Genomic DNA, 25,538 nt, shown 5'->3' with positions numbered 1-25,538 from the left:
AGTATTCATGAACTCCTGTTTATGTTTATTGGATCTTTTGATTCACTCGTTAAGGTCTCTTAGAATAATGAGGATAATGAATTTTTTTTTGGAGATTCAATATCATGGATGGCTGGGAACATGAATTACAATATTAGAATCCATGCTTTCCTAGCGGATCGAATATTGGTTCCCTTAAGGGTTGATTCTGGAATTGAATAGTTATTGAGATCAAATCTATAATTGGATTATAGATTAATTATTCGCTAGTGAATTAATGGTACTTAAGGATCAAGAGGTAATTAGAAGGGTAAAACAGTATTTTTGACTAGCTCTAATTAACGAACCAATAATGGAGGACATAATTACATATACATTGATTATATCAATGGACTACTAGGGAAAACTCTATAAATATAATTCTATAAATACTTAGAATGCAATTCCATATTTATAGTGGAGTAATCATGGAATTAATAGATAAGATTATTAGATTAAAGAGTTTAATTAATAATCTGGTTTATTGGAGCTTCATATGATAGGTCTATGGTCCCCAGATCACCTCCATCCTACACTGTCAAGGGTAAGGATGTTAAAAGAAAGATTTTTTTAAGAGAAATGACTAAATTGCAAATAAATTAATTTTCCAAACAAGGAAATAATTATTTAATAATTATGGGTAATTGATTAATTGTGAATTAATTAATTATTTAACTATGTAGTTTTTATTTTGAAAAACTATATGTTAAAATTAATATTAATCTTGTTTGGATTAATATAAAGAGAGATAATAATTAATATCTTATTTATAATGTGATGTTTATTTATTTGATTTAAAACTAATATTTTAAGTTAAAGCTAATTTTGAATTAACTGATATTTATGTTGGGATAAATATATTATCTTAAATGATGATTAAATAAACAAATGAGAAAGTTAAGGCAACCCTAATAGGGATGGGCGACACACACTGTACACTACAGTGTGTGGCGCCTAGAATAAGGGATTTTTATCCTTGGGATTTGAATTTTGAATTTCAAATAAATTTGTTTAATCAGTTGTTTAATTATTCTTTTTAAATATGATTTAAATAGATAATTAAATAAAAATATATATTTAGTTTTAATTTGAATTATATTTTAGTTAAATAAAGATTATTTAATTAGATTAAATATCTTTATAAATCTGATATACGTGATATTCAAAAAGAATGAATAATCAGACTCTTTCTCAAAAATCGATATTTTTCTCTAAACCTGAAAACTATTCTAAACCTTCTCTCTATCAAAAAACTCTCTAGATATCATGTGTTGAGTACATCTAGGGAGTCACATAAATCAACCTTTTGAATCCTACGTGCCCATACACGTCTTTGTGTGTTTAAGGATTGATCTGGAAGATCAAGGTGTGAGATCTCAGAAAACTGGATAGGAAGATTGTTGATTTATACAAAAAGAATCAAGGGAACTTGATAGGCTACAAGAGGTAATCCCTTATCTACTTATATGTGATTTAATATTTATATATGTATATGATCATGGCTGGTATTAATATTTATTAAAATGGGTCCATATATTTCGATGCCACTACTACAAAATACCCTTTACGGGACACTTTTTTAGGACACGCACCTAAATGCAAGTCCTTAAAAATATTTTTAGAGTTTTTAGGACACTTATTGAGAGTCCTGAAAAAGCACAATTTAGGACTCGCAATGAGTGTCCTAAAATAATATGCGAGTCCTAAAAAAATCTGGGTTAAAAAAATAAGTGTTTTATTTAATAATTTTGAGGACTTGCTTTGGGAGTCCTTAATACTCTTTTAGGACTCGCAATGAGTGTCCTAAAATAATATGCGAGTCCTAAAAAAATCTGGGCTAAAAAAATAAGTGTTTTATTTAATAATTTTGAGGACTTGCTTTGAGAGTCCTTAATACTCTTTTAGGACTCGCAATGAGTGTCCTAAAAGAATATGCAAGTCCTAAAAAAATATAAGCTAAAAAATAAGTGTGCTGCTTAATAATTTTAAGGACTTGCTTTGAGAGTCCTTATTACTCTTTTAGGACTCTCTGCAAGTCCTAAAAGAGTATTAAGGACTCCCAAAGTAAGTCCTTAAAATTATTATATAAAACACTTAAAAAAGCTATCAAATTTTTTGAAATTTTCGGGTTAACACAATAGAGCACTATCAGCAATACATTTGGGGATTTATTCAAAATTACAACATTTAGGGCTGGTAGAGAGGTGAACGGTGGCTGTAGGTGAACGGCAGTGACGGTGGTCAACGGTGTCGACGGCAGGTGGGTTCTCGGCTTCAGCAGTCTCGCCGGCGGCGTGCTTCTTGGCGTGGGGTGCTGGTTGCTCACGGTTCCGTCTCTCGGCGTGCTTCGGTGATTTCCAGGTATATATTTCATTTTGATTTTGCTCTGGTCTGCTAGAAGCACTATTGCTGATTAAATTCAAAGGAATTACATCGCTTTGGGTTCATCACTCCAAAATGGCAATCTCCATCTGGAGATTTTTGCACTTGGCGTGGTTGCCACCAAATCCAAAAAAAAAATGGCTTCTTTCTTAACAAAACACCTAGAATTAGAAAACCATTGTTTGGTCAGCCAACAGACATATTGTTGTCCGTATAATATGTTTGTTTCAATTAATTATACATTTGAATGTGATATATATATATGTATATATATATATTTGAACCTCTAATCTATGGTAATATATGTCATCCTCCACATGAATACAGCAATAAATTCTACAATTTTCTTATCCAATCAGTCCAGGCTTGGTGATTTATATATATTATAAATGTTAGAAAAATATACCCAAATAGAATAGAAGACAGTAAAGTACTTGTGAATTTAGACCAAAGTACAGCATGAACTAGAATTCAAAGAGAAATTTAAGAGCGTTGTTAATTCAAACAGAAAGTTTTATTTTTTCTTTTTCTTTTTCTTTTTTATCTAACATTTTCCCTTTCTTTACAATAGTAAAAAGTGAAAGAAAAAAAATTACAGTGCAAAACAGAACAACTAATATCAGAGATCTTTCTTAAAAAGATACAAACCAAATTAACTAGTCATTGGAACAGAGAAATTAAGAGTGTAGCTAAGTGGACTGCTGTTGTTTTGGTCTCAATGCTATTTTTGTCAAATCTAGAAGTTATATACTATTAGTATTATTAAAATGTTTAGGTGGCTAGCTTGGAGTAAATGAAGTCTTCATTTTGAAAAAAGGCACAGGCAATGCTGTACAGGTTGCCAAATGGCTGTGCTTTTATATATATATATATATATACACACACCACAATCTTCACAGTAATATACACAGAGTCGTGGATTTCTGTCATTCTCTTTGCTTATATATATATCCTGTTATGTATATATATACTGTATAGTACACTAGTTCCATAACAGAGTTGTGCACTGAATGAGCCTCAAAACATGCCATTGAGGTTACATTCTCAAACTGTGGGAACCAGTTTTGTGAATAAAAAGAAAAAAAATTTGATTTGGTGATTTTGAGCATATCACACAATGCCTGAATTTCTTTTCTGACTTTCTTTTTAATTGATTGTTTTTACTTGTTAATACTTGATTGCCCATTCTTCTGATCTCTGTTAATGGTCATGTCATATTAGAGAACTCTTGAGTTTAAGTTGGAGATTTAGGCACCATTTTTGGAGCTGTTCTTCAAGACTAACATATTAATGGTCATGTTCTTCATAGCATATAACAGTCACATCATCCTCTAGAGATCAATTTGGGAAAATATGACACTATTAAAAAATTTGTAATGAAGATAGAGAGATTTCATGGCCTGCAACTATTAAAAAATTAAATATTTTATTACTATATATATATATCTAATCATGTCTAGATCTAGAAGTAGTAAATTTGCATATGTAAGCAAATCATGGTTGGAATGAGAGAACCTGTAGTTGAATATGCTAAATGCCAAATTACAAATGTACATAAATATAAATATACATATACATATATATATTTATATAAATGTTTATCTGGCTTTCAAGTGTCGACCAAACCAAACTACTTGTGTGTTCTTCTTAATTAGTATCATACTTCAGTTTTTATGCTCTGAGAACCATGATTGGAGTTTGGGAACTACCCCTATTGTGTCATTTACTATTTTATTTGTGTGGACTGTGGATAAAGTATTACATATATCATGTGTATTTTAAATTGCTCACTGGCTATTTATATTTTATTAATTGTTTGTCATTCCAAAAGTATGAAATAATTTTATCTCCAAATAAGAATAATCTGTGTGACCTCTTTATTAACACTTAATAAAGAGTGAATTTATTTAGATAATGTCACTTGTAGATACGCAGGTCATTTCATATGGCCCCTTTCGGAAAATTTTGACTTGACTTCTATTCTATTAACTTTGGTTGAGTAGAAGTGCTTACTGTTTTTGTGTCTAAACTTTTCTTGTCACATTTTATCTGAAGATTCTCTTTTTAATTTCTTGCTACCTTTTTCTTTTGATTATCGGATGTTTAATCTGAAATTGGAAAGTTCCTCTGAGATTTATGACCCTAATTCTTATCTTGTTACTCTGCTGCAGATTATCCTCTCTCAGGAGAAAAATATACGGAAACTTAACGAGCTTGTACAAAGTCTACGGGAACAATTGCTTCAGTGCAGGGGTGGAAATGAGGTTGACAATGGCACCACAGCTCCCCTGACAGAACTTCTAACTGAGCTTGAGAGGCAGCCTGTCCTGGAGGACTAGTCCTGGCTTGTACGTGTTAGTTGTCAACTTACCTAAACTTGTAAGTAGGAAGAACTTCTCTTTATTAGAGGTACATTCATTTCAAAAATGAGCCCGAATTAATGTATGCATCATAATATTACTTTTGTTAAACTACTTCTTGATGTGTTATCAATTATTTGGACTAGAAATATATATATATATATAAATATATATAAAAAAGGAGACATTGGCCTCTTTGAAAACGAAGTGCAACCAGCTAAACCTATGGACAAAACAAGTTTATGTCAGTTTTTTTTTTCCATCTGTTTAGCTCGTGAGTTTATTGACTATTCTTTTACTTGATTTAATTTTTTAAATTTTATTTATCTTTTTTGGGTGGAATGGATTGGAAAGGAGGTGTTGACTATTCTTCCCTAGAATTACCACAAGTCTACTAGCTTAATCAGTTCAGTCCCACTCTCTTTTTCTCTATATATTAACTATTGTGTTCCACATTGAGAAAACCCAATAATCCCAAGCAGCCTCTGTATTGAGAAAATAGATATGAGATCAATTCCTTCCTCTGCTTCATCATTACTCCCCATTTTTCCACTTCTCATTCGATGCATAGTACTCAATGGAGTGGGCTGTGATACCACAATTCCCCAAAGAGAAAATCTCTAAAGCTCCAAAGGGCGTTCTTGAATCATGGAATGGTAGTGACGTTTGCAAGTACAGGGGATTTAAGAACAACTTAACTAATTTAGCACATTTCTTTTAGAGAATAAATGTAGTAAAATGGCCAGAAAAACTAATGAGATGGTAGAAAAGTACTGTTTGTGTGTTGACAAAAAAAGGGTTGTTTTGAATTTTATGTGTTAGTTAGGATATGTGAAAATTCTATAGAGTGCTCCCCAAGCAAGACATGGAATTGTTTCTACTTAACAGAAGTCTTGTTTTCACATCTAAATTCTAAAGGCAGGTAATATCTTATTTATTACAAATAAAATCAAATAGATTCTCAGCTCTAATTAAAATCAAACAAGTGGCTAAAAATGCACTTAAAGCTAAGTAATACTACTAGAGAGAAAGATGACCACTTCCTTGCAATTGGTCATTGAATGAAGCAAAAAAGATTGATGATCAAATTAAATGAGAGCTTAACCAGTTTACCAAAAAAAAAAATGAAGAGTGCTCATTTCCTTCTCACACTTGTAAAAGAATATGGTATTTTAGTCTTGGTAGTGATTCATTAGCATATTTTTGTAATTTTTGCATTAGAAGAGAGTTTTATGGGTACTCTTCATGCACATATAAACTTAAATTTTTCTTTGTCTTGCAGCTATTGTTATGTGGAGTTTTTTTTTTTTTTTTTCTTTCAATCAAGAAAACTTCTAATTATGCAATATATATGATTTGTTTTCTTGTGCACCATGTGAAGTATTGTGAAAAGAGAAATTGGTCCTGTTGATTAGCGAGTATAATCAAGTTCTGTTGATCAATGTTTAATAATGTGACATGATTACTCGTATTCGATAAACTTTCCATAGGAAAGTTAAGGAGTAGACTATATATACTGTATATATATACTAATTTCTTGGTTATGTTAATTGTAGGCAGCCTAAACCAAGCCATTGATCCTCAACTTTTCTTTGTTTTTTTTTTCTAGAACTACTCTTCAATTGTCTCTCTTCATCCAGAAATAATTGATGGAAGACCAGGGACTTTGGTGATAGAATCATTTATGGTAGATGTTCCTGAAGGTAACACGGAAGATGAAACTTGCTACTTTGTTGAAGCCTTGATTAAGTGCAATCTCAAATCACTTGCTGATGTCTCAGAGCAGTGTGCAGTCCAAAGTAATAGCTATTGATACAAGTGTGACTTGTAAAAGAATATACAAGTATGTATGCATATATTTGTTGTGTTGATTTTAACTTTTTTAAAAGAGCATGTCAACATCTGACTTTTTTCTTGTTTTATAATGTTGATTAAAATGAATAGGTTAATATTTTGATTGGTTTTAAAGCATTGGATTGGTAGCTAATTGCAAGAGGTATGTTGCATTTGATTTAGTTTTTAAAAAATTCAATATTTTACAATTTTGAATGATAACTGTACTACTTTAGTGGAGTTTGAATATCTTAGATATTCATCCGTAGTGAAGTAGGTTCTGGGAATTCTGTGTGCTGTGGTGATAACGGAAGATTGAGAACTTGCATGTCTTAGTGAAGTAGGTTCTGAGAATTTTGTGTGCTGCGATGATATATGGATGAAAACTTGTGTGCTGTTTGATTTGTTTGATATATTGGTGTTGATTGGGACAGATGGCTAGGCTAGTAAATTAGGGGATATGCTGCCCGATTTTCTATAGATTTTTTTATACTTAGTTTTGTTTTGTATGTTTATTTTATTTTCTTAATTTTAATTTTTTATTAAAACAAATAGGCGCAATATGGACAAAGAATGGATGTCAGCTGATAGGATGTCAGTAGAATATATAAAAGGGGTCGATGAGTTTCTTAAATTTAGTTTGGATCATGCCAAAGATCCAAACTATATTTGTTGTCCTTGTAGTAAGTGTGGAAATATGAAAAAGATGACTGCCACAATAATAAAAGAGCACTTATATTTCCACGGGATAGACAAAAGTTATAAAATATGGTATTGGCATGGTGAAGAGCTTCATGTTACTCCGGACCCTCCTATGATGAATGAATATCGGAATTATAGGCAATTGGATCGTGAGGATAATTTAGATGAAATGATTGACGATGCATATTATGAATCAGAAGTAGATCCCGTTAAGTTTGAAAATCTTCTTAATGACGCTGAAAAGCCGATTTACTCTGGTTGCACTAAATTTTCAAAGTTGTCAGCCCTTCTTAGATTGTACAATATAAAAGCCAAAAATGGATGGAGTGATAAGAGTTTCACGGAATTGTTAGTTTTTTTGAAAGATTTACTGCCTGAAGAAAACGAGGTGCCCGTATCATTTTACGAGGCTAAGAAAACTATGTGCTCAATAGGCTTGCAATATGAAAAAATACATGCTTGTCCTAATGATTGCATATTATATCGGAATAGCCTTGTAGATGCGAATTCGTGTCCTACTTGTGGTGTGTCCAGATGGCAAAAGAAAAGGAATTTAGAGGAAGTTAAGGAAGGAGTACCAGCAAAAGTTTTGTGGTATATTCCTCCAATTCCTCGTTTGATTCGATTTTATCGAAATGTTGATCATGCTAAGAATTTGACTTGGCATGCGAATGAGAGAATAAAGGACGGTAGACTTAGACATCCTGCTGACTCACCAGCGTGGAAGACAGTGGATTTTGAATGGCCTTCATTTGCCAATGAACCTAGAAATATTCGTCTAGCTCTTTCTACGGATGGAATTAATCCTCATACTTCTCTCAGTAGTAAGTATAGTTGTTGGCCTGTTATGCTAGTCATATATAATTTACCGCCATGGCTTTGTATGAAAAGGAAGTTTACCTTACTGACCTTGCTGATATCTGGACCTAAACAACCTGGTAACGATATTGACGTCTACTTAGCTCCCCTAATTGATGACTTGAAAACTTTATGGAATGAAGGAGTTAGGGCTTATGATGCATACCGAAAAGAAGAATTTACCCTTCGAGCGGTGTTGTTATGGACAATCAACGACTTCCCCGCTTATGGAAATTTATCTGGTTACAGTGTAAAAGGATACAAAGCTTGTCCTATTTGTGAGGAGAAGACTTTCTCTCAATATTTGAAACATTCTCGCAAGGTGTGCTATATGGGACATAGAAAATTCTTGCCCCGGAGACATTATTTTAGAACTTGGAAAAATGCATTCAATGGTGAACAAGAGTTTGGTTTGGCTCCAGTTCCTTTGACTGGGAATCAAGTACTTAATAAGGTATCTGTAATTCATTTTAAGGTAGGAAAACCTATTGTTTGTCCAATTAAGAAGAAGAAGGGTCGTGGAAAGAGTGTTGGCAAGGATAAGACTGAAGTTAGTTTGACTAGTGCGGATGAGTCTACAAGTCCTTGGAAGAAAAAATCAATTTTCTTTGAGCTTGAATATTGGGAAAAGTTACTTTTGCGACATAATTTAGATGTCATGCACATTGAGAAAAATGTGTGTGATAGTCTAATAGGAACTTTGTTAAATATTCCAAGTAAAAGTAAGGACGGTATTAAAGCTCGGAAAGACTTGGCTGCATTGGGCTTGCGAAAAAACCTACATCCAAAAGCTGGCCCTAATAGAACATTTTTACCGGCAGCTTGTTACACACTCACTAAGGATGAGAAAAAAGAACTTTGCAATTGTCTATACAATATTAAAGTTCCAGAAGGGTATTCTTCAAACATAAGAACGTTGGTGGATATGAAGAATTTGAATTTGGTCGGCATGAAATCTCATGATTGTCATGTCCTATTCCAACACATTCTACCTGTGGCTATTCGTGGTGTGCTACCTAGAAAGGTTCGAGAAATAATCACACGAATGTGTTTGTTTTTCAAGTATTTATGTTGTAAGACGATTGACGTTTCAACGTTAGACAATTTACAAGTGGAGATTGCTATAATCTTGTGTTACTTAGAGCGATTCTTCCCACCTTCTTTTTTTGACATAATGGTGCATCTTACAGTCCATTTGGTTAGAGAGATTAAACTATGCGGACCTGTTTATTTAAGATGGATGTATCCCTTTGAGCGATACATGAAGATTCTTAAGAGTTATGTTAGAAATAGAAGTAGACCCGAAGGATGTATTGTTGAATGCTATATTGCAGAAGAAGCCATTGAATTTTGTTCAGAATACTTGCATGGTGTGACAAGCGTGGGCGATCAATCTACATTAAATAAAAGTAATGGTGGTTATGGTGGAAAAGGTGGTGTTATATGCTCAATAACTCAAGATGAAAGACATGAAGCACACTGTCTTGTATTGCAAAATATTGATGAGATTCAACCTTACATCGAGTAAGTTATCTTAGACAGTATGATATCATAAAACATTATTGTGATATTTGTATTGATTCATACTAATTTTGCATACATTTATGAAGGAATCATTTTGTTTGGCTTCGGAAAAAATATCCATCTAAGTCAAAGAACCAAAAATGGATCCAAGATGAACACTATCGTACGTTTAGTACTTGGTTAGAGAACAAGGTATTGATTTGAGTAAATAATTTTAAATCTTTTTTTTTTTATTGCATGACATGTTATTAATTATTATTTCATGTTTTTTAACAAAGGTTGCAATTGAAGTGACCCACACGTCGTGTCATGTGTCAGACATAGTTAAGTGGATTTCTCGTGGTCCTTCTCTGAATGTGTTTAAGTACCCATCATACATCGTCAACGGTACTCAATTCAATACTTTGGAACGAGATAATGTAAGAACCACACAGAATAGTGGAGTTTGTATTGTAGCAAAAACTGTGCAAATCTCTAGTTCAAAGGACAAAAATCCTGTAGAGTGTGATATGACATTTTATGGAGTAATCCAAGAAATTTGGGAATTAGATTATACTACAACTAGAGTGCCGGTCTTCTTATGTGATTGGGTGAAAAGTGACAAGGGAATAAAGGTTGATGATTTAGGTTTTACTTCAGTTGATTTAAATCGAATTGGGCACAAAAATGATCGTTTCATAATGGCAACACAAGCCAAACTAGTTTTTTATGTGAATGATCCATCAGACAAGCAATGGTCAGTCGTGGTTCCTACTCAACCGATAGATTGGAGAGACAAAGAGAATGATGTACATGACTTACCACTCCTTCAACAACCTGTCACAATTCCCGAACCACAGCTTACCGAATACCCTATTGATGATGGTGTAGATGACGATGATATTTGTTTGCGTTTTGATGGTGACGATGTATGGGTTGATCATATACTGTGATAAATGTTGACTTGTTTTTTCTTCTTCTGAAGGTTGGATTTGTTCATTTTATATTTAATTTTCCTATCATATTGACGATTTCCTATTAACATTGTTTATAATCGTTTCCTTTTCAGATATTTCCATGGCTGATCCAGGAGGTTTTGATGATGATTGTCCACTTCCTGGACTTGATGATGATTGTCCACTTCCTGGACTTGAAAATAATGTTGGTCAGGAGGAGAATGATGACACTGCTATAGTGCATGTGAGATCTGTTAGGGGACTATGTACCATGCCCGACATAGCCAAAATGCGAAGTGAAGGTGTTAAGGTACCGATCAAGTTCAATGAATATGGACAAGTGATTGGTACAATGAGATCAAAATTGGGATCAATGATCGGATCAACTATCAAGAGGTGTGCTTCAATCACACACGCGAGTTGGGATAAAGTTCCTAAATCAGACAAAGAAAAATTTTGGGAAATCATTAAGGTATTTTCTCTATCACTATAATATATGTTGTTTGTATTTTTAATGTAGACTAACGATTTGTATTGTTTTCAATTGTAGGCTACATTTGACATAGACCATAAATCAAAAAGAAAAATTATGTCAAGGGCGGCAAAACGATGGAGATCATTCAAATCCCATCTGACTAAGGTATGCATCTATGATGTACTTGATGCAAATCCGACCATCAAGACGTTCAATATGCCAAGAGGTTACTCACAGTTGATCACTAAAACAGAATGGGATGAGTTCTGTGTTTCACGCATGACTGATGATTGGAAGAAAATAAGAAAAATACATCAAGATCGTCGAAAAAAAAATAAACACAACCATCATATGTCACGAGGTGGGTATTTGTTGGCACTGGAAAGGCTGCAACAAAAAAATTTTGGACTCGAGGTGTCTGAAATCGACAGGTCACAGTTGTGGTTGGCGGGACATTCTAACAAAAAGGGTGAGCCGGTTGGTACCGAGGCAACAAGCGTAGCTCGCAACATAGTAAGTGTACTACATTTTATATGATTGGATTACTTATTTTTAATGAGAATAACTATATTTCTATATTTTGTTTGCAGGAGCACTATAGTAAGCTCATGAGTGAAGGAAAATTTGAACCTGATGGGTCTAAGGATGTGCTTACTATGGCATTAGGCACCCCTGAGAGCAGAGGGCGAGTGAGGGGTATTGGGCTCGGTGTAACGCCTAGCCAATTCTGGAAAACCCCACTATCCAGTAAGAAAAAGGGAAAAGAATTTGAGGCTTCCTCAGTTGAGGCTCGATTTGCAATGATGGAAGAAAAATACCGTCAATAAGAAGAAATAATGAAACAACAACAAGAAATGATCAAAAGACAAGAGGAAATGATGCGACAGTTTATGGAACAGATGAAAGGACAACATAGTGGCTTTGGAGGATCTTCTCATGCGTCAGTGCCAAACTATGGATCACCCATAGATCAGGTGACACCATCTCATCAAGCATCACCGAAATCGCAGGATCAACCTCTAGCACCCCCGCCCCCACAACCAGAAGAGGCACCTGTGTTTATCCCCACTCCTGGATCAAATCAGGTATAGCTTTATCTTTTTAAAATCTAAATTTGTGAACTTGTATAACATATTTATACATATCTAAATATGTGCAGGATAAAATGATTGAATGCAAATTTGCATTAGGCTCTATCACCAACATCGTTGGTAGGGGATACATTCTAGTTACTAGTAGCTCAGACATCCATGGAGAAAACTTAGGAGAAAACTACCGCGGTGCAATTGAGTTTGCTGACCAACCTGATGCTCTACTTGTTAACCCGATCCCTGACAGTGAGATTTATACAGTCAAACAAGCTATTGGGAGTTTGATACGTTGGCCCAAGTCGCTAGTCATCTTCAATGGAGCGACACAGGTAATTCTTGTAAGACTATTAAATTTTTATTTATTTATTCTATTATTAATTATTTGTTATGGGTTTATTATTAGGAGGTCGTGAAAAAAAAAGGAAAGCAAGCTGGGAAAAAAACTTCTCTACCATTAGCACCACAAACTCAAAAACTAGTTCCAAAACGAGCGCCTAAGGAGTCATTGTCACAAGAGGTGCAACAACCATCTTCATTGTCGCCTAAGTTAAGACAAGTTTTTGAAATCGTCAATGCTTGGACTAAACATGATTATGCCGTTGAAGTGTCTATTGACTTTGATGTGTTTGGCCATGCTTGTGAATATTTTGCTCTATTTCGGGATGAAATACTTGAATTTTGTAGAAATGAGATGATTGGACAATCATGTATTGTCTTCTACATGAGGTATGCTCTATATGAAGTTAATAATATTTATTGTAAGGATTTTCTTTCATCAATTATTTAGTTTTCTTATTAATACATTATATTTGTTTATAGGATTTTGTACCAGACACTATTATTAGACGAGGAAAAGAAAGGATCATTGTTGTTTATGAATCCGAATAAGGTTTCTACTTCCGTGACTCGTGCAGATAGTCGTGCTCAAGCTTTATGTGATAGGATGTTATATTGCACGTCTAAAAAACAAGATTGGGTAGTTATGCCTTATAACCATGGGTAAGTTTAATTAATATGCTTTTCATTGATACAAACAAATAGAATTTAAAATTAACAACTTTGTAATACTTGTTCTTTCAACAGGGAGCATTGGATGTTATTTTTATTATTTCCCCATTTGCATTATTGTTGTTTTCTCGATCCTCTCAATGCACCATTAGATAACAGGACAACCATCAAGGAGACCATCCATGATGCATTTGAGATGTATTTCACAGAAAGAATGAAAGCACGTCAAAAGATCAACAAACGCCCATTGGGAGTAAAGTATTTCCAACCTACGGTATGTTTCTATTTGTATATAGTTTATGTATATGTAAAGATGTTTAAGATATTTAATACTAAGAATTATATATGTATTACCAATCTTTATATAGTGCCGTAAACAACCAAACAATATTGACTGCGGATATTACGTTATGAGGATGATGAAGAATGTACTTATTAGTGCCCCTCATATCAAACATTTCTTGTCGAAACAGGTAACAAACAATATACAACTACATAATATTAATCTAGTATAATTTTTGTATATGCTTTGAATTTATTACCACTAATATAATTCTAATTAAAGTTTTGTTTCTTTTTTTTTTCCAGTTCACCTCTGACAAACCATATACTACTCAAGAAATTGACGAAGTTCGAGAAGAATGGGCAATGTCATTTTTACAATTGGTTAGAGCAAAATGAATGATGTTATAGCTAGCTAATTACAATACACATGTTCAGAAATTTTAAATTTATTTTGCAAATTTTATTTCAATTTTTTTAGTATTTTATTTTCAAATTTCATTTAATACATTTTCGACACTCAAATTGATATATATTTAAATTAAAGTGAAAATTGTAGCTACATTTTTTATAAAAAAAAAAATTGCTTTTAAGGGCATGCAAAGCGAGTCCTAAAAAATTAATTAAAGACACTCAATGGGATTTTTTAGGACTAGCAACGCGAGTCCTAAAAAATCACTTAAAGGCACTCAACAAGATTTTTTAGGACTCGCATTGCGAGTCCTAAAAACTTTCTTTTAGGACTCGCAAAGCGAGTCCTAAAAAATCACTTGAAGGCACTCAACCAGATTTTTTAGGACTCGCATTGCGAGTCCTAAAAACTTTCTTTTAGGACTCGCAAAGCGAGTCCTAAAAAATCACTTAAAGGCACTCAACCAGATTTTTTAGGACTCACTTTGCGAGTCCTAAAAACTTTCTTTTAGGACTCGCAAAGCGAGTCCTAAAAAATCTATTAAAGGCACTCAACCATATTTTTTAGGACTCGCAAAGCGAGTCCTAAAAACTTTCTTTTAGGACTCGCGAAGCGAGTCCTAAAAAATCTATTAAAGGCACTCAACCATATTTTTTAGGACTCGCAACGCGAGTCCTAAAAACCTTTTTTTAGGACTCGCAATGCGAGTCCTAAAAACTTTTTTTTAGGACTCGCAGCGCGAGTCCTAAAAAACCTTAGTTTTTAAGGCTCTCAAATAGAGGACTCGCGCCCCGCGAGTCCTAAAAACTTTTTTAGGACTCGCAATGCTAGTCCTAAAAAATCTTTTTTGTAGTAGTGTGCGTACCTTTGATTTGATCATTTAATAACAACAGTAATAACATAATTAAATCAATTATTGCCCTCACAGCACGCTAATCAAGTCACTAAGCCTTATTAGCATATTTTGGACGTTACACCCGAATCTGCTGAGAAGTGGTATCCCATACCAGAGATGTAAAGACATCAAGCTGGGAGGAGTTCAAATAATTGTTCAATGAGTTCAGTAATTTGGTACAGGGCACCATGACTTGTACAAAGTACGCCTTGGAATTTGACACGTTGGCCAAGTTCGCTGCAGACATGGTGCCAACTGATGTGATAAGGAAAGAGAGATTTGTTTGAGGGCTGAACGTTATGATAGCCCAAGATGTTAAAATTACTTCAGTACCTGGAGTGACGACTTATGCTTAGGTAATGGAGAAGACCCTTACTGCTGAGGGCGCTGAAAACAAGATTTGGCGTGACAACACGACTAGAAGGGACTCTAGGAGGGTGTGACTTCTCTTTATTGGATCTAGAAAGGGAGGAGGCCCTAGTGATCAGAAGAGAAAGACCCCAAATACCATTACAGTTCCAGGCCTAGATAAAAGGTCACGGGGTATACAGGCAGGGCAACAATGAAAGCTGGAGGACTTATCCAGAATGTGCCAGATGCAAAAGACGTCATTTGGGAGAGTGTCGGGCGGAGGCCTACATTTTATGTGATACAGTAGGGCATCTTAAGAAAGATTTCCCAAGGGTGAAGAATGAAGAACCAAAGAATGTGGACAACTTAGCTCCAGCTCGAGTGTTCGCATTGACACAATCAGAGGCTGAGGCTCGACCCTCAGTAGTGACATGTCAACTTTCTATTGAGGGAGACTGAGATAACATCACCTCCAAAACTAGAATCAACACAAAAAATGGATTGACAGAGACTAAATAAAGATTGATAAAGAACTTGCAAACCCAAGTAGATTAATGGCCTTTTTCAAGTTTGATGAAGCTCTAAAATACCTTAGGCGAAACCACCACCTTGAGCAAACCCTTTGAACAAAGCAAAAACACAAAACCAAGGCTTATCCATGTTGCAAAAAGCTATCCTGTTACTTTATTTCCTAGCCGCCATGGATGCTTGAGGCCTTTTCTAAGAGGAAATGAGGATTGAGATTTAACAAGCCTTAAACTCTCAAATTCAAGCACTTTCTTTGAGAGTTCTTGGAGAAAACTAGAGATTCTTGGAGCTAGAGAGAGAGAGAGAGGGTAGAGAGAGATTGGAGAGAGTGATCAAGTCTTTCAAAATACTATTTTGACCGTTATATAGAGTAGGCACCCACATTAGGTCTAATCCTTAGACTTGTAAAACACATCATTAAGAGCATTTCACGTAACTTGTACGTACTGCAGTAGGCGACGCGTCGCCTACATGCATACGATGCTTCGTCACTTGGGTGGCGATACTCTATTTGGGAACCCTTCCAAAGGTCCTAAAAATTCTTTAAATGCTACCAAAATTTTTGGGAACCCTTACATACTTTCATGCATCACTTTGGACCCAAAAATGCATTTTAAAAGTGACTACAATTGAAGCTCAAATTTCACATCTTCACTATGTGAAATTTACTAAGTGTTTATACCTTTCTTGTATTTTGACACTTATCTTTTGTATTTAACTAATCAATCCCCCATTTGGTTAAATACAAGCCTCATTCTCTAGCTTAAAACAGTTTTTGGTGCTTAAAATAAAGTACATTTTAGTTTGAATTTACCTTAGTGAAAATACCACAAAGTCTTATCGAAATCATTAGTTTCTTAAAACTTGAACCAAGTATTCCATATGATAAAACTGGTGATACCTCACACACCTCCACCACATCTTTTGTTTTCCCACTCTGGCTTAGCACTATCATGACCATGTGCTCATCTCTTCATGAACTTTCCGTGGAGAAACTCCAACTCCCATGAGAGGCGACACCACCTCTAAGTCCACATAGGTGAAGTTCTTACAACGTCTTTGCTACCTTTATAGATGCTTGTTACACTCAACTGAACTTCATTAAAAGCCTTAGGCTTAGCCCTAACTTGGTAGCAACCAACACTAACCATCTCGGATGGAACTCATCATTTAGTGTTGAAACTATTCACTTATCAATGACTTGTTCTTACCCATTGAACTCTTTCCCTTGATTTGTACAAGTTGAGAGTTGGGTTGCCATCATTGGTGAATCTATTATTCTAGGAGTTTCAATATCATCCTTTTTGAAGTAGAACTTACTAACCTTCTCACAAGAGGTTTTGTAAATGGATCCGCTAAGTTCTCACTTGCTTAACATATGAGATCGACATGATTCCACCTTGAATCAATTGTCTCACATATTCATGTCTTAGACTAATATGTCTACACTTTCCATTATGCACACTATTATATGCTCTAGCAAGTGTGGATTGGCTATCACAATGTATTGAAATTATTGATACCATATCCAAAGTTAAAGGAATATCTATCATGAGATTCCTAAGCCACTCGGCCTCTTTGTCGGTTGCTGCTAAAGCTATAAAATTCACTTCCATGGTTGAGTGTGATATACAAGTTTGCTTCTTGGAGCCCCATGAGATTGCACCTCCTCCAAGAGTAAACACCCAACCGGTGGTGGAGAGATTATCTCCAACTCTCGATATCCAATTAGCATTGGAATATCCTTCAAGTATCTTTGGAAAGTTTGTATAGTGAAGGCTATAATCTTTGGTACCCTTAGGATAACCAAGAATTCTCTCAATAGTTTTCCAATGCTTGACACTTGGATTGCTAGTAAACCTACTAAGTTTACTAACCACATATGCAATACTCGCTCTTGTGCAATGAGCGGCGTACATTAGGCTTCCTATTGCACTTGCATATTCCAATTGAGCCACCGCTCTTCCTTCATTCTTTTCGAACTTCATGTTTGAATCAAATGGTGTATGTGCCTCTTTGATTTTGAGATGACTGAATTTGTCGAGCACTTTCTCAACATAGTGGGTTTGACTCAATACAAAACCCTCACTATTTCTTCTAACTTTGATACCTAGAATGGTATCCACCTTTCCAAGGTCTTTCATTTTAAAGTTAGAAGATGGAAACCTGTTCGTTTCTATTATTCCTTTCATGTCATTACTCAAAATAAATATATCATCTACATATAGACACACAAGTATGATATAGTCACTACAAGTCTTATAGTATAGGCACTTGTCCGCATTGTTTTGTCTAAATCCATTAGAAACTATGACTTTATCAAACTTCTCATGCCATTGTTTTGGAGCTTGTTTCAAACTATATAATGATTTGACAAGTCTACACACTTTATGTTCATTTCCTTGAAGAACAAAACCCTCAGGTTGTTCCATATAGACCTTCTCCTCGAGATCCCTATTTAGGAATGATGTTTTGACATCCATTAGGCGAACATAAAGATTATATATAGATGATAAGGCAAACAACAATCTTATAGAAGTAGTTCTTGCTACTAGTGCATATGTGTCAAAGTAATCTATTCACTCTCCTTGTTTGAATCATTTGGCTACTAACCTAGCATTGAAGGTTTGTATGGTGCCATCGGTATGGTATTTCTTTCTAAATACCCATTTGCACCCAATTGGTTTGGACCCTTTTGGAAGGTCAACCAATTCCAAAGTATGGTTTGACATAATTGAATCCATTTCATCATTAATTGCCTTTTTCCAAAAAGCAGAGTCTCTTGAGGACATTGCTTCTTTGAAAGTTTTGGGATCATCTTCTATTTGAAGTACTATTGGATGTTTCCAAGTAACTTCCTCATTGTCACCTTCAACAAGGTATAATGTCTCTATTTGAGAACACTTCTCATTTGATCCCAAATCCTTGAGGCTTTGGCTCCTTCTAGGCAATTTAGGTTGCTCACCCACTATTCTAGGAGTCTCCGCTTGAGGCTCTCTATTGAGTTGGTTCTAACTTGTTGTCATTTCATGACATGTTGTCAAAGAACTCAACCACTCTATATTAAATTATTACATTAGACTCCAAGTATAATAATCTATCAGCTTTGCTATTTTGGGCATAACCCACAAATGCACATCTTATAGCCCTTGGACCCAACTTGGTCCTTTTAGGATCGATGCTCTTGCAATGAGAAAGACACCCCCACACTTTAAGATAACCAATGTTTGGTTTCTTTCCTTTCCATAACTCATATGGGGAGGTATTATTTTTCTTCATGGGGATACGATCCAAAATATGACAAGCGGATAGAAAGACTTCACCCCACAAACTAAAATTCAATTTTGAGTGTAATAGAATAGCATTAATCATCTCAATAAATGTTCTATTTTTTCTTTTCGCTATACCATTTTGTTGTGGAGTATAAGGGGTTGTACATTCATGAATTATTCCATGCTCTTCATAAAAAAAGTTAAATTTATTCGATAATATTCAGCACCCCTATCACTTCTAAGCACTTTAATTTTCCTTTCAAGTTGATTTTCAACTTTTGCTTTATAAACCTTAAACACATCAAATGCTTCATCTTTATTCTTAAGCAAATATTCATATGTTAACATAGAGCAATCATCAATGAAACTAATAAAATATCTACTTCCTCCTCTAGTCAACATTCCATTAAGTTCACATAAATCATTATGTATCAAATCTAACAACTTAGAGTTCCTTCAACACTAGGAAAATATTTCTTTACCATTTTAGATTTAACACATAATTGACATTTGTCATGCTCAACATTATCACAATCAATTAATCCATATTTGACAACCCTTTTAATTATGCTAAATCCAGTATGTGCAAGTCTAATACGCCAAAAATTAATAGAATTTGAGTCAAGCATATAACAACAAGAAGAAAAAACTTTATTGTTCACATGGTCAATAGATGTACAAAGTTTGAACATGTCATCACAAGCATATCCCTTTCCCACAAAAACATTGTCTTTAGATAAAATGAGCTTGCCAGAATCTATCACAACCTTGATTCCCGACTTGCCATGTAAATTTCCACTCACAAGGTTTCTACTCATTTCTGGTACATACAAGACATTGGTGAGTAGAACCTTCTTGTCGGATGTGAAGAACAAATCTGAAATTCTGTTTTTTAAGATTACCAACTGAATTTAATAAATAATTTAATTAATGTGGAACTGCTAAATAATTGTTTGATTAGACAGATATTCTGATATATCAGGACATAATACTGATAGACCAGAATATACGAACAGATAGTAAATAAACTTAAAGTAATGTGACACAAGAAGTTTTTTACGTGGTTCAGAAAACCTAGTCCACGGGACCAAGCTCGGAGATAAAATCAATCAATAAAGTTTCAAGAATGCAAAAATCAATTGACTTATACAAGTTTAGTCTCCCTCTAAATTCTTGTTGCAACCTTGAAGTACTCCACTTTAATAATCTGATTTTGATAAACACCAAGCACCCGAAATCCCTTCTGATCTTGATGAGTGCTTACTTCATCCCGAAGTAAAGCTTATGGAAATATTATCCCAAAGACTTGTATGTCATGTACACAAGCTTTATGACATGTTCAAGAATAAACAACATAAAGCACACACAAAAAAAAGATAGTATACCAAAAAAATACTCTTTTTAAATAAAATAACTCTTCAAAAGCATAAAGTGTTAGAAATAGTGAAGATGTTAAGAATGGCTGCTGCTTAGGCCTAGTATTTATAGAGTTTAAAAACTTCTAAGCCAACCAATCTCGTTAATGGCCTAAATCAGACCAAATTGGAAGTTACTAAAAATAACATCTCATTTCATTTACTGCAGGAATTTCCAGATGTGATAGACAACCATTCTGTAGCATCAGGAAATGGACGAACCTGGTCTTAAATCCAAGCCAGGTTCATTTCAAAATTTCCTTCCTTGGGAATCAAGACTCACCCAGTTTCCTCTTTTTAAATAGATTAGAATTAAGTAAAATATTCAGAGAATAATCCTATAAAAAGCATTCTTAATATAGACAAATTACCATAAATAAATTAGGAAACTTAACTATGAATAAAATGCACTTTAATAGAGAAAATTATTCTTACCAAAAAGAGACACTCACCCAAAATAAAAATTTCAAAAATACCAATTAAAAATGATAAAATATATTAAATAAAAAGATTTCCAATTTAGGACTTTACAATCTCCCCCTTTGGCAACTTTTTAGACAAAATATATTTTTATCAATAAGAGCTCAGAACCTGCAGTAAACACTATGTTATAAAAAAATAAAGTTCCTAAGAACTCCCCCTGCAAACAAGCATACTAACAAAGTTTAACAAGACATACCATACAACTCCCTCTGAAAATAGGGTCCAGAGTTGTACACAAGGATTGTGTGACAGTCAGAATCCCGTGATCCGTGAGGGGAAAGACCGAGTAAAAAGCTGCGCAATCCCACATTGCTTGGGAAGGTCAAGTGTGATGATTCTAAGACTGTGTAGGTATGGGACTACACATTTGAAGAGGGCTTAAATGGATTGATGGGTACTACCTATGCCAACAAGATGCATCTTCTTTTCGGTAGCCCATCACTTGAGAACTCCAAAGTTAAGCATGGTTGATCTGGGGAAATCTTATGATGGGTGACCTCCTGGGAAGTTTTCCTAGGAAGCGTACGAGTGAGGTCAAAGCATGCTAGAAAGACTCGTGTTGGTTTGCAGAGCTAGTCGTCATTCCAGGAAGCATCCATAGTGACTTGGGGGGTTATAAATGGTATCAGAGCCTTGACCCAGCCAGAAGTGTGGCCGACGGGGACGTCGAACCCCTAAGGGTGGGTGATTGTGACAGTCAGAATCCCGTTATTCGTGAAGGGAAAGACTAGGTAAAAAGCTGCGCAATCCCACATCACCTGGGAAGGTCAAGTGTGATGATTCTAAGACTGTGTAGGTATGAGACTACACAGTTGAAGAGGGCTTAAATGGATTGATGGGTACTACCTTTGCCAACAAGATGCATCTTGTTTTTGGTAGCCCATTACTTAAGAACTTCAAAGTTAAGCATGCTTGACCTAGGGAAATCTTATGATGGGTGACCTCCTGTGAAGTTTTCCCAGGAAGCGTGCGAGTGAGGACTAAGCACGCTGGAAAGACTCGTGTTGGTTTGCAGGGCCAGTCGTCATTCCAGGAAGCAACCATAGTGACGTGGGGCATTACAGATTGCTTGTTGAGTGGCTTCCAGTGTTCCAAGTCAATTCTGTACCACTGTAAGATCAGTCTTGACAGCGAGCATTTATGATGTCATAGGACCAACACCAGATGGAACATTAACAGTGGCAGTGGAAACAGAGGGAATAACCACGAACTTGGACTTCTTCGATACTTGATCTGTCCCTTCAAATGGCTTGAATGTGGGACTAAGAGGAGGAATCTCAACTGAATCATTTGGCATCAGGACATCTTTCTGAGATGACAGAATCTTAAAGATGAGAAGTGGAAACAACAAGTTGAACCCCTTCTTTTTTACCTTCCTTAGAGAAATAATTTGGTCCATAATTAAGGAAGGAAGATCTATCTGTGCAACAGAACCAATCTTGAATAGAAAGAATGCCAATTCTTGAGACACAACAATTGGATTAGAGGAGGGCACCCAGTTGGACAGTGCAAACCGCATAAGCACAACATAGGTGTGTGTAAGATCAATAATGGAGAGTGATGTGATTGGATTCCATGATACCTTTTTTCCTACAAGCTCCGAAAGGACTAGGTCCTTATAAAATTCAAGGGTATTCGAAATGACACTAATGGGAAAATTTAGGGTAGTATCAATATCTTTAACTGTAAAAGAAAACCAATGACCCTGAACATACACTTGCCATACATAAAGGGATTATGATTAAGAAAATCATTAGTAATGTTAGCATAAAATTCCTTGATAACCCGATTAACATACCCAGAATAGCCCTGTAAAGAATCTAACCACTCTCTTTCTTGCAAAATACCAATCACCCCAAACACCCTATGAGCAGCAAGATCAAAATTCTTTTAACAAATAACCTTACGGTTAGCATAATAAACCTTATCCTTTTCATGATCATTATAGCAAAAATGATGAGAATGAGGAACAAAATATGAACCTGAATCAATGTTTTTGGTTAGAACCTTGCGAGCAATTGGACTAGGAAAAATCATGGGCTTCTTTCCCTTGGATTCGGAAGGTAGAGGTTCAGAAGGCTCAGACGGAGTATCTGATGCATTAAAACCATCCCCTGATTCAACAACACATTCTTCAAAGGAAATCAGATCTTCAAGTTCTTGGGTAGATTCGAAACTTTTGGTGCTCTCAAAACTTGAGTGCTTAGAAGGATTGGCGTGATGGATCAGCCTCAGAGGAAGAACATGCATATGGAGTGATTTTGAGTTTCTTCACTAGAGGAGATTTCTTTGGAGGAGAAGACTTGCCTTGTTTTCCTCATTTCTTCATGATTTCCGTTAAACTGGAGAAAGTTGCTTTGGAGCGAGTCCAGGAAGGAGGCGACATTCCAGAAATAGGTTGGGCAGTAGCAGGGGATCCTTTTGATTTGGCAGCCGCGAGTTTTGAGGGTTTAGGATTTGAAGCAGGTGACTTGATTGCTGAAGGAAGGGTCTCGGTAGGCACCACCTCTTCAGTTGGTGGTGCGGGCAGAGAAATTAGAGTAGGAGACAAGGATGGAAGCACTAACTGAGAGGCTGTGGACACAGGGAATGTGTTTTTGCGAGCCCTAGTCTTGACAGAGGACTTCAAAGATGATCCTGAAGCCGCCAGAGGCGAAGCTGATGGAGAAAAATCACTCACAGCAGCGGAAGGTTTGGGAGCTCCGGTGGTCTTAGTTCGGGCCATGGGTTCCTGCACACTTAGACAGCCGAGAGAACAAACAAGCATAAAATAAGAGAGAAAAAATAAAGTGCGAGAGTGGAAGAGTGATTGTGGGAGTTGAGGCCAAACGTGGGATATAGGCTTAACAAAATGGGTACTTACCCGTTTTTAACTATGAAAGAAAAAAAACAACTTTTGTCTTAATTGTGACCAAACCAAAAAGGCATCAAATATATATTTTTAAGGAAATTTTCAAACTGTCTTTTTTCTTGAAACAATTAATAATTAGACAACCTTAACTTTAGAGAAAAGATGACAAAAATAACACAAAATTATTTGGCCAAAAAAAAAACTATAAACACTGAAATTCACCATACCCCACGAGATTCAATCAATTTTTTTATATATATATTTTCGATATTCCTCCTTTTTTTTATGATTGATCAAAATATTTCCTTCTACTATTATAAAATATATGAGACTTGAAAAACAATAATAAACCAATACAAAAATTAAGTGAGTATAGATAATGTTAGAATAATTATTTGATCCATATAACATGCTTGAGAGTGTTGGAATAAAAATAAAATTTTCTAGATCACAAAGTATTTTTAGTAAAAACAGTACCATAGAGGATGAGACTTACATTTTTTTTCTTTTTCTTCATACAAAACATGTATTTGTGTGTGAAGTGTAAACAAGAAGGTCATTGCCCATGTTGGCAATTTTTGGCCTTTTTCTGCAGTACCCAGAGGAGACGTTGTCACACTACACCAGTGGTAGCCCTTTTCAATGGTAGCGTGTCCTCTACATAGGTCCAATTACATAGTCTCAACTTACTCAAGGATGGCTTTCACACACTAGCATAGGTAGCTCTATTCTCACAAAGGAACCTGAAACTGAAGAAGATTTGTTAATTAAGCTCAATACCCTCTTAGTAGGAATTTTTCCCAAAAATAAATTGTGAAGAAATTTTTATTTTGAAACCAATAAACTTAGCAGAAAGTACTCACCAAATATTTGATTTTTTTTGCGAATCATTTAATAAGAAAACACATAAAAGATAAACAACTAGGATGGTCATGAGAAAATAAATAATTACATACTACAAACCCCCAAGGATTTCCTGAGGGAATCAAACCGAACTGAATCCAGGGACTTTGTGAAATTATCAGCAATTTGCTTGCCAATCTCAATGTATTCCATGATCAGTGTCTTATTCTCAACAAGCTCTCTAATGAAATTGTGTCTAATATCAATATGCTTTGTGCGTGAGTGTTGAACAGAATTTTTAGAAAAAATTATTGCACTGGTGTTGTCACAAAAAACAGTTAAAGTATCCAATTCAAACCCATAGTCAGTCATCATTTGTTTCATCCACAATAGTTGAGTACAATAATTACCAGGAGCAATGTACTTGGTCTCAGCTGTAGATAATGAAATTAAATTTTTCTTTTTGATGTGCCACGATACAAAGTTGTTCCCCAAATAGAAACATCATCCATTTGTGCTTTTCCTGTCATCCTTTTCTTTCATAGCTTTAATCCAAGACTCATCAGTTAAAGCTTCTTTCACATTTTTTTTGTTCAAGTGAAAAGGTAAAACACACATATTGGACAAGAGTTACATACCTTTTCCTTGTGACCATGCTTTCTTCTAAATCTCCCAAAATGAGATCAGCTGGATGATTTTTTTTAACACTAGCTAAAGGTTCTCTCGGAATTGGACCAATGATAATTTTAGGCATTTGCGTCTCTATCTGTTAAGATATGGATGTATCAGATGTGTTGGATGATTATTCAGTTTCAGTTCCTATTGCAACAAATGGAATTGCTGATACATCATTTTGTACTTTTGATTGATCAGTAGATTCTTCCATAAATTTATCTATCTTGTCTTCTGTTGAAAATTTTGAAAAATCTTTGTAATCATCAACAACAACATTAGCAGAGTCCATAATAGTTTGGGTTCTCATGTTGTACGTACGATATGCCCTACTGTTTATGGAATAAC

The 25,538-nt window shown here is 35.0% G+C and overlaps 3 protein-coding genes and 1 long non-coding RNA gene across 4 annotated transcripts; all 4 read left to right on the top strand.

The window, feature by feature from the left end:
- The first annotated feature begins 2,110 nt into the window (after positions 1–2,110).
- On the top strand, positions 2,111–10,609 carry LOC133800241 (uncharacterized). The gene is made up of 7 exons (XM_062238194.1): positions 2,111–2,379; positions 4,572–4,779; positions 6,370–6,603; positions 6,705–6,756; positions 7,149–9,677; positions 9,764–9,869; positions 9,956–10,609. Exons 5-7 carry the CDS (start codon positions 7,156–7,158, stop codon positions 10,607–10,609), a joined length of 3,282 nt encoding a protein of 1,093 aa, XP_062094178.1. The 5' UTR covers positions 2,111–2,379; positions 4,572–4,779; positions 6,370–6,603; positions 6,705–6,756; positions 7,149–7,155.
- Positions 10,300–11,665, top strand: LOC133800856 (uncharacterized). The gene is made up of 3 exons (XM_062238940.1): positions 10,300–10,641; positions 10,726–11,084; positions 11,163–11,665. Exons 2-3 carry the CDS (start codon positions 10,734–10,736, stop codon positions 11,622–11,624), a joined length of 813 nt encoding a protein of 270 aa, XP_062094924.1. The 5' UTR covers positions 10,300–10,641; positions 10,726–10,733; the 3' UTR covers positions 11,625–11,665.
- A 230-nt stretch (positions 11,666–11,895) lies between these two features.
- On the top strand, positions 11,896–13,342 carry LOC133800240 (uncharacterized). Its single transcript, XM_062238193.1, has 5 exons — positions 11,896–12,172; positions 12,247–12,507; positions 12,582–12,904; positions 12,998–13,154; positions 13,262–13,342. The coding sequence occupies exons 1-5, from the start codon at positions 11,924–11,926 to the stop codon at positions 13,340–13,342; spliced, it is 1,071 nt and encodes a 356-aa protein (XP_062094177.1). The 5' UTR covers positions 11,896–11,923.
- Positions 13,343–13,559: 217 nt separating this feature from the next.
- Positions 13,560–13,956, top strand: LOC133802338 (uncharacterized). Its single transcript, XR_009877248.1, has 2 exons — positions 13,560–13,659; positions 13,775–13,956. It is a non-coding gene; the product is annotated as an uncharacterized LOC133802338 (long non-coding RNA).
- Positions 13,957–25,538: the final 11,582 nt, after the last annotated feature.

This window comes from Humulus lupulus, chromosome 9, assembly GCF_963169125.1.
Source record: "Humulus lupulus chromosome 9, drHumLupu1.1, whole genome shotgun sequence".
Taxonomy (NCBI): Eukaryota; Viridiplantae; Streptophyta; class Magnoliopsida; order Rosales; family Cannabaceae; genus Humulus; species Humulus lupulus.
This window is presented reverse-complemented; position numbering and strand designations above follow the sequence as displayed.

Coding starts and splice junctions, on each gene's coding strand:
- LOC133800856 (XM_062238940.1), top strand. CDS start 10,734: ATGGCTGATCCAGGAGGTTTTGATGATGATTGTCCACTTCCTGGACTT. Junction 11,085..11,162: donor AATTTTGGGAAATCATTAAG/GTATTTTCTCTA, acceptor TTTCAATTGTAG/GCTACATTTGACATAGACCA.
- LOC133800241 (XM_062238194.1), top strand. CDS start 7,156: ATGGACAAAGAATGGATGTCAGCTGATAGGATGTCAGTAGAATATATA. Junction 9,678..9,763: donor GAGATTCAACCTTACATCGA/GTAAGTTATCTT, acceptor ACATTTATGAAG/GAATCATTTTGTTTGGCTTC. Junction 9,870..9,955: donor GTACTTGGTTAGAGAACAAG/GTATTGATTTGA, acceptor TTTTTAACAAAG/GTTGCAATTGAAGTGACCCA.
- LOC133800240 (XM_062238193.1), top strand. CDS start 11,924: ATGAAACAACAACAAGAAATGATCAAAAGACAAGAGGAAATGATGCGA. Junction 12,173..12,246: donor CCACTCCTGGATCAAATCAG/GTATAGCTTTAT, acceptor AAATATGTGCAG/GATAAAATGATTGAATGCAA. Junction 13,155..13,261: donor CGTCTAAAAAACAAGATTGG/GTAGTTATGCCT, acceptor TTCTTTCAACAG/GGAGCATTGGATGTTATTTT.